The sequence below is a fragment of the Stigmatopora argus genome, chromosome 7 (assembly GCF_051989625.1).
Source record: "Stigmatopora argus isolate UIUO_Sarg chromosome 7, RoL_Sarg_1.0, whole genome shotgun sequence".
Taxonomy (NCBI): Eukaryota; Metazoa; Chordata; class Actinopteri; order Syngnathiformes; family Syngnathidae; genus Stigmatopora; species Stigmatopora argus.
Window position 1 is genome coordinate 7,291,578 of NC_135393.1, and position 9,570 is coordinate 7,301,147.

Here is a 9,570-nt window from a genome sequence, read left to right on the forward strand (position 1 = left end):
GAAGATATTTTTGACAAAGTGTGCCAAACCATGGAGAAGTTGGACCTGGACTGGTCAAAGCTAGCTAGCATCACGACTGACGGGGCTCCTAGCATGGTGGGCGAAACTCGCGGTCTAATAGGACGCATGAACCGGGAGTTGGAAAAAAGGGGTCTCACCGCCCCGCCACTAGTCCACTGCCTAATTCACCAGCAAGCACTGTGCTATTACAAACTGACAGCGGCCCCCCACCAGAGAAGGGAAAGGTTATGTGGCCATCACAGGAAAAAGTTTGGGGACCCCTGTCTTAGATGGACTGTTTTGTAAGGCAGTTCTACTTTTTAGTAAGATATACATTGCATCTTGTTGTCTTCCAAGTATGAAATGATCACAAACTATGGAAATGCTTGATTTGAATTTTATTCTTTTTTTTTCTTCCTGGTTCATGCTTATTACTGGGTGAGTCTGCAGAAATGATCACCACAAAACCTGTGATTTAGCAAGAAATCTGGTGCAAAAGTAGTTGATGAACATAGCAGAGCATTACAAGATTTTCACCTACAATGTGATTTTTTTGTCATTTTATTAGATAAAAATTATAGCATGTTCAATTTGATTAATGTTTTTTCAAACAACACAAACTTTTAGATTGAAAAACATGCGCGCGTGTGGTCCAAATCACGCGAGACGTGTTGCACTTTGCCGTGGCGCTCTGGAATTCACACGCCTCAAGTACGCACCAGTCTGGAATTCACTATATAAGAAGCGGTACTATACTCATCCAACCCTATTTATCTTCCTCGCCGGGTCGCTCTCCTCGTCGATCGGAAAGCCGTCCACACATCGCTGTCTATCATCCGGACCGAACGGCCACCATGGAGCCATATTTGTCGTGTAAGTTCGAAATAATTTCGTTTTTATTGGCATTTTCATTTGAGATGGGAGAAAGTCTGTATACATTTAAATGGGATTTATTGAAGGTAATGCACAGAACAGAAGCAGAAATTATTCCGTTTTTTACGGCGCTGGATGAAAGGATTCTGGATGTGATGGAAGACGAGCGCCAAGTGCTTTTACGCATAAAATGCCACATTGTAGCGCGTTTAGTAAACTCGGAAATCAGAATAGGAACACAGAATTATCCTCGGGATTTTTTTTAAAATGATGACAGTGGGACTAATATAGCATCATTTCAACAAGCAGCACAGTGTCCTTTGGTTAACATCTCTGCTCCGTTCAAATCTAAGGTGTACTTTGGCTTTCTCCGTCAATCCCCAAACATACCTGCTCGTTTTTAAATTGTGAATTTGAGTGTCTATACTTATCTATTAGTATATATATAAACTGCAACTAACCTTACTACAATAGTTTGAACATAAAAATTATGTTTACATTAATAAAACACAAAGAAAAATATTGAAATATATAAATATTATCCAACAAAGAAGTGGAAACTCAACTTTGCCTAGACTGGAGTTATTACTGTACATTACAATATTAGTGACATATTTGGTAATGTGTATTCATCCAGTTCATGTTGTGAATAGACTAACCGGTGGTTTACATGAGAATCTGATGACCTCACTTAAAATGTGGACTGAATCAGTTTGTTGTCTATTTTGTAAAGAAGCCAAAGTCTAAATCACATTTCCTGCTTGTTTCAGCCACAGTTGCTGAACAGAAAGTGTTTCCTTCCGTGACAAACGTCCAGCACCATGGAGCTCAGATAACCTCATCCTCTTCCACCAACATTGGCCACTGTTGGATCTTCCGCATATTCATCATGGGGACGTGGCGAAGCTTGCGTTTGGCATTTATTCTGGGCTCTCTGTTTGTGACCCTGCTAATCATCACCTACTGGGATGACGTTGGGGGATTCAACCTCTTCCCTCAGCAGGACCGCAAACTTGCCCGCTCGTCCATGCTTCCAGCATCCTTTGCAACAACATCCATGGGAGTGATGACGGCGAGGAAGCAAAGGATCATGGATGTTTGTTCGCAGAAGTACTTTCCCGGAAGTACCCCTGCATTTGAACAAATTCCAATTCGTGAATTGGACCACCTTATAGTCGATCATAAGCACAAGATCATCTACTGCTATGTTCCCAAGGTAGAAAATATCAGGATGATATAGGGGGCAATGTTGTAGCAAAATGATTTTCAAATGAATAATTTAAGTCAGAAATACATAGTCCAAGTCGAAATTGTGTAACAATCATCAAAGTGGAGTTACAAAAGTGCTTTACTGTGAATAATGGGGCTCTGGATCGTACGTGATTTTACTAATGACTTGATACATTCTTGGTATGAGACAAATGGCAAATGGGTGCAGTGTTTCATAAAGGCATATGTCTGTGTGTGCGCATTTTAAATGTTTTACATGTTAGGCAGGCACAACTAGTTTCCCGCATGTCAAACACTGCACCCATGTGGCACTATCTCATGCCAGGAATGGAATGTTCCCTCTAATTTTTTGTTTTTCTGGGCAGAAAGACAACCTCCCTGAGCACTCTGAGTACCAGTCTGAGCAACATCATCATTGCTCGCTATGGGCACACACCAGTATCACACCTGCCATAAGCAGGTGCATGTCTACCACCCATAAATGATATAGTCATAATAAAATTTAATGATTAAAATCTATGAATAAAATATGTTAATATATGTCACTGACTTAAATTTTACTCTATTTTTCACGTCTGTCCTTCTTACCTCTCATTCAAATGACTTTTCTGCTGAATGTGTCACTTGATAGTTAAACTTGCATCTATATATGCAACTATTTGCTAACAACTTTAACTTCGCTGCGTGTTTTGCAGAGGATACCTTTCTCTCCCAATTTCACAGTTTGTTCCTCTATGTGCACACACGCCGACAACCATTCCATCTTAAAAGAACTGGATTTCTTTATTTTACTTTGCCTTGGCTCTGCCGCAACTTGGTCATTTCGCCGTGATATAGGATTGGCAGCTGCTCGGACAAACTGTTAGCTATATGCTAACCTGCAATACAGGCAAAATGTGTAAATGACGTAGCCAATTAATGCCATTAACATTTACTCATGTCGCGAAAGAAAACAAAAGGGATGTGAAGCAAATCATATCATTGGCTACACAGTATTAGTCAGAGTTTTATCTGAAATGACAGTTTCTTGTCGTTTGTCTGTGACAGGTTGTCACTTTCTGAGTTGCTTTGCAAAATGGCGCAGAAAAAAAATTGTAATGTTTATTTTTGTCAATTCAGGTTGGATTTTATGTTGTGCACTGTATGTGTTTGCTTGCGCAGAGAGCACGAGGGCAGTGCGCAATTGCGCTCGCGCGCAGCTTAGAGGGAACATTGCAAGAATGTATCAAGTCATGAGTAAAATCATATACAATCCAGAGCCCCATTATTCACAGTAAAGCACTTTTGTAACTCCACTTAGATGCTTGTTACACAATTGTGACTTGGACAATGTATTTCTGACTTAAATTATTAATTTGAAAAAAAAAAAAAAAAAGAAAATCTAGAAATTAAAAATTGAATGTGTAATTTCTAGATTTTTTTTCCCGAATAAAAATAAACTGTAGCTATAAGTATTGTGTTTATTTACAGAACATTATACACCATGTTAAAAAAATAAATAAATAACTCTCCTTTTATTCTAAATTTGTGACATGTTTATTCGCCCACTTTTTGGGCAAAGTCAAGTTCAGTTCAATATATCACCATTACTTGACAAACCATTATGTTCTTCCTTTCAGGTGGCTTGCACCAACTGGAAGAAGGTGATGGCATTCCTGTCCCAGTCTGTGCTCTCACCCAAATCAGGAAAGCCTTACACTGACGCGGCGTCAATTCCTTATTACCTCATCCACAAAAACTCGATGGATCCCACTTTTGCCAAGTATGACACATTACCTCCTCCACCAATGAAATTCCTCATATTGCATGAAATCACAGCTTTGACTGACTTTGATTGACGTCTGGCCGGCAGACGAGTGGTTAGCGTGTAGGCCTCACAGTTCTGAGGTTGTGGGTTTGATCCCAGGTCGGTCCTCACTGTGTGGAGTTTGCATGTTCTCCCCGAGCTTGCATGGGTTTTCTCCAAGGTACTCTGGTTTCCTCCCACATCCCAAAAACATGCGGGGTTGGCAAGGAAAGTTACCGTAATTACTCGAATATAACGCGCACTCGAAAATAACACGCAGGTAATTTTGGGCCAAAAAAATCTGGAAAAACGCAGTACTCGAATATAGTGCGCACCTAAAATTTCCCGCTGACGAAAATCAGAAATCTTACCTTTTTTTCTTCGTTTCACGATTGTTTTGTTCAAAACCGGATAGAGAAATCTTCCGGTACGAGCGTGTCGAGTGTCGTGCAGTTGGTGGAGTTATGCGTTTGAATTTTAGGGCAATAGATGATACACAGAGTGGACAAACATATCATGTAGACATGTTATGTTGCAATACCTTTTAGACTTCCTTGAACATTGACTACATTTCAATTGACAATACCATGTTTTAATTCAAATATCTATTGTCATTCTCAAACAAGAAAAGGAACATACAAATTGAATAAATAAATGATTTGAAGATATGCACAATGGAAAAGACTATCACATGTAACAAGGGAATGTACTGCCCCCCGCTGGACATATTTCTAAATACAAGTACGTACTACACTACAATGTAGTATTCTACTTTCCAGCTTATTAATGCAGGATTGTGATGTTTGTGAGGCTTGACGATCTTTAATATGCGTGTATTTTGAATTCAAAGTTGGAAATTGCACAATGTCCGTGCGTCAAAGTGAGTTTGACAATGCTTTTTTTGATCGAAAATTTGTAATTTATTTTAGTTATTGATTATAACACGCACCCCCAACTATTGGAATTAATTATATAGCAAAAATATGCGTGTTATATTCGAGTAATTACGGTAATCAAAAATAGGCAAATTTGAAAATAGCAAATCTAGAATATAGACGGGAACAGAGCAACACAAAAAATGTATGTCACATATTGTATTCACTAGGTTATTGGGTCAACGCGGTTCTCCATCCCGGCACATGATGGCTGGCATGCTCCAGAACTACACCAAGTTCCTGTTCGTGCGGGACCCCTTTGTCCGACTCATCTCGGCCTTCAGGGACAAGTTCCTAAGGTGTTACTACCAGAGTTCCTCTTATATAGGATGTGCATTTAGATGGAATTTTGTTTATATCTAGTTTAACAGTATACATGGGTTTTCTCGGGGTGCTCCGATTTCCTCCCACATTCCCAAAACAGGCATGGTAGGCCGGTTGAACACTATAAATTGCCCCTACGTATGAGTGTAAGTGGAAATGGTTGTTGTTTACTTGTTCCCTGCAATTGACTGGCAAACCATTCTGGGTGTTTTAAGGCCTTTGGCCTTAGTGAGGACTGCTAATTTGTCCTTGCATCATTGATTTATTTATGCTGACTACTTCTCGCGCCAACCAGTAGTTATTTCGTGGAGGTTGGACTTGCACTTTTACACTCAGACATACTGTTTTGTCATTGATAGGGTCTAAGTGACTATAGGCCCACTATATACCAGTGGCGGCGGTCGGTGCATTTTCTCGTAGCGCCTTCAACGTATCAATCCAACCCTCAAAAACTATTTTATGGCTATAAAACCTCTACTGCAGTTAGAGCTGCGACACATAAAAATAATCAATAAATCAATGCACAAAAATGGGGTAAAATCCACTTCCTAGCATCATTTCATGATTAAATACAAATACTGGAGCTTTTCAGACATTAAAACCAGGCCAGGGGGCGATTTTCCCGGGAAAAGACAGCAATGAACGTCAATGGCGTACGGGCAAACATTGCCTGAAAATGGGGTAAAATCCAGCCGAAAACAGCATTTATTGATTAAATACAAATACTGGAGCTTTTTAGACATCAGAACCGGGCCCGGAGTATCATTTCCCCAGTAAAAAGACAGCGATGAACGTCGATACGGCCTTACGTGAAATGACAAAAAATGCACTAAAATTAGGTCAAATCCACTTCCTAGCAGCATTTATTGATTGAATACAAATACTGGAGCTTTTGAGACATTACAACCAGGCCAGGGGTGATTTGATTTCCTCGGGAAAAGACAGCGATGGACGTCAATGGCGAAACGGCAAAAATTAAACTGGGGTAAAATCCACATCCTAGCAGCATTTAGTGATTAAATAAAAACACTGGAGCTTAAATACAAACACTGGAGCTTTTCAGATATCAGAACTTGGCCCACAATTGAAATATTATTTAGGAATATAGCCATATTTTACTCACCAAAAATCCTTTTTAGCTTCAGAGTTGACCGCCATTTCTTAATGATGTCCATTTTTTTCTGGAAAAGTCCGTCTGGAAAATAGGTTTGTGAGCAAATCTGCAACAGAATCCATTTGTCTTTGCCTCTGTCGGCCATTGTGGGTGGTGTTTGCAATCTCTGGCTGCCTCACTATGGCTTTGGCCCGCCTACTAGCCAATCATAGTTGGTGAAAGCAATGACGTATCCCAGCCAGCAAAATGCCAATGCGTATGAAAAAGCATTGTGGGGTTGCCAACTCCAAATCAGATTGGTTAAAAGCAACAGTCTAGTTTAATGCAGCAGAGCCCGCAGAACTGAGTGTGAAGGCTTTGAGGCGGATGTGATCTGACAACAAATAATGGCTGAAATATGATTGGTTAAATGCTTCAATATGAAAACACACATCTGGAAGCAGTGCAACTAGGGGGAAAAGCAATGAAAGGAAGCTAACAGACCATTTGGAATAATAAGTATTGATGGACAAAATATAATATGATTCAGATATTTCTTAGGCCAGCAGAGAAGGCCTTGAAGGCCCTGACGCCCCGCCACTGCTATATACATATAGTATTTAATATTTAGGTGGGAAATTGAATCACTAAATAAATTTTTTCCTGACTTTCAGGTGTTTTTGTGATGACTAATTAACATGCCGCAGTAGTTTTCCAGGGAAAAAAAGAAAATAAATCAACATAACTATAATTTATTTCATAAATTTTGGGGAAAATATTAAGTCCTTAAAAATGGTTATTGTGAACAGCCTTATGCCAGAATGTTTGGGTGATTTCCTCAATAGTTCTTGTATTGTGACCATCAGGCCCAACGGGCCGTTCTACAGCAGTATTGGGAGGGGCATGATTCTGCGCTATGGCAATCTGTCAAAGGAGGAGGTGCCGAAAACGGTGGCCGAAGCCCATGCGGCAGGGATCAAACCCACCTTCCCGCAGTTCATCTCGTACCTGTTGGATGAAGCGAGAGAAAAGAAAATCTTCAATGATCACTGGCGCCAAGTAATACACTACATGACATTATAGTAGAACACTTGTGTGCAAAGTGCCAAACGCCATATTAACTGAAATGAAGCAGTCAAATACGATAAAAAGGATTCACCTTGCTTCTCTATCTTAAGGCAGCCCTGTCAAAGTACAAACCACAGTTAAAAACAATTAAATACCCAATTTGCAGCTAAAACTACATTTAACTGGAGATATTTGTTATTTCTTGGAATACTGTAAACTACTTATAAATGAGACTAATGTACCACTGACCTCATATATGTTTCCGTTCTACAGTTTCTATTTCGTCTATAAATTTAACATGATGTTAAATTCACATTATTTTGGCAGTTGCAGTACTTAGAATAAAGGGCCATTTTACGCAGTTCAACTTCAAGTATGACACACTTGCGGCGCCACAACCAAGTTTGAATACGTCACAAAGGCAATTGAGGTTGTAAATTTAATAAATACCGGTACATGGTACATGTACATATACATATAAATATGTACCACACTCTGTGCAAACATAAATGTTTGTAACTTTTAGAAATTGGCTTTTAGAAATAACACTAGATCATGCTGAAAGCGAGCATTGTCCCATACACTTTTTTTTCCTTTTTTTATTTTTATAGGTAAACAGCCTGTGTCATCCATGCCAGATGAATTACGACTTCATTGGGCAGCTGGAAACATTGGAAACGGACGCTGAGCAACTTTTGAAGCTCCTTCAAGTGGATCATTTGGTGCAATTCCCTTCGGGACCAAAAAATCAAACTCTAGAAAGCTGGGAAAGAGACTGGTTTGGACAGATTCCCGTCTCAATGATTACAGAGCTGTACAAGCGTTACCAACCAGATTTTGAGCTCTTTGGCTATCCTGAACCTGTAAACGTGCTCCACCACCAATAAGCAAACCCCCAAAAGAAATCCCCTAGGCTCCAGCACCCCCTGCGACCCTGTGATGATAAGCTCTACAGAAAACAAATGAATGAAATTATAATACAAGCTATAGAAGATGGTAAGACTCATTTGGAAGGGTAGTAAAAATATGATTGCAGCAATTTTAGCATTTTACACTTTGAATTGAAAGAAAGAACTTTCCCGGGGACAATGTATTTCACTATGATTTATTAAAACAACACCCTCTGGTTGGCTGGGAACTAACTCAGGGTGCATTTTGTTGGCTGGGATAATCTCCAGCGCCCCCGTCTGTTCAAGGGATAAGCAGCTCGGATAATGAATGAATGTTAAAAACACAGAATCTAGCTACTACTCTGCTCTAAGACAACAACTCAGATTTTAAAAACTACTCAGGTCAGCAACAAGGTACTGCTTTCCTTCTTTTCATCTTTTTTTCTTCTGCGCTTTTTCCCCCACATTTATAATTTATATACACAAATTCAGAATATGAGGAGAAAATAAGTACAGGTATAACATGAAAATATTATGAATAGTACTTCAGATGTTTTGGAAAAAAAGATTATGGAATAAAAATTGATTGCACTAAATATGTGAATTAAATTATAGCCAAATAAAAATTAAAAGTTCATAAGGATTATACCCAAATGGTTATTTTGAACCGAAATGTTAAAGTGCCTATTTTCAAGTTTACTATGAAAAGGATCAATATTTTTACTACTGTGCTCACTTTATGTACCTTTTGCTCAGGAAAATAAAACTGACATTCATTTTCAAAATTATTGTTCCCTTTTGTTGCATTGTGTTTACTCCATAGACCTAGATTAAATTGTATAATTATTATAAGGTAGTGAAATGAAATAAATTCTAAGATCATCAAATTGATCAATTGGCTGAAAATAAAGTATATTAAAAGGGGTCGTATCGCGTTTGAAAATTCAAACGGATGATTCTGACTGCTACAAATGGCTTTTTGTAGCACGCAACGTCTTCTAATCCTAAAATCACATATTACTTTCGTACCATTTATACAGCGGCTTTAGTGAAAAATGTCTCGTGTGTTGGTAGAACCCTAACACAACACTTGTGACTCCTTGTGGATATGTTTTAGAGCTGCCTGTAACACTTTCCAGTTAAAATCTACAGTGGTACCTCGACATACGAGCACCCCGACATACGAGCATTTCGAGATACGAGTAAAATTTTGAGCAAATAATTATCTCTAGATACGAGACAAATTTCCAGATACGAGAAAGCCAGGTGGCCAAGACATGAGAGGCTGTTTATGATTTTAGCGCACTGTCTTTTTTGCCGCATATCTTTCGTGTATAACAGATATCTACGAGCACCGGGCGGAGCGTTGCA

General features: G+C 39.1%; 1 protein-coding gene across 1 annotated transcript; it reads left to right on the forward strand.

The window, feature by feature from the left end:
• The first annotated feature begins 1,939 nt into the window (after positions 1 to 1,939).
• LOC144077200 (carbohydrate sulfotransferase 12-like) lies at positions 1,940 to 8,978 on the forward strand. Its single transcript, XM_077604761.1, has 5 exons — positions 1,940 to 2,089; positions 3,723 to 3,865; positions 4,995 to 5,123; positions 7,108 to 7,300; positions 7,921 to 8,978. Exons 1-5 carry the CDS (start codon positions 1,940 to 1,942, stop codon positions 8,194 to 8,196), a joined length of 891 nt encoding a protein of 296 aa, XP_077460887.1. The 3' UTR covers positions 8,197 to 8,978.
• Positions 8,979 to 9,570: the final 592 nt, after the last annotated feature.

Coding starts and splice junctions, on each gene's coding strand:
- LOC144077200 (XM_077604761.1), top strand. CDS start 1,940: ATGACGGCGAGGAAGCAAAGGATCATGGATGTTTGTTCGCAGAAGTAC. Junction 5,124..7,107: donor TTCAGGGACAAGTTCCTAAG/GTGTTACTACCA, acceptor TGTGACCATCAG/GCCCAACGGGCCGTTCTACA. Junction 7,301..7,920: donor TCAATGATCACTGGCGCCAA/GTAATACACTAC, acceptor TTATTTTTATAG/GTAAACAGCCTGTGTCATCC.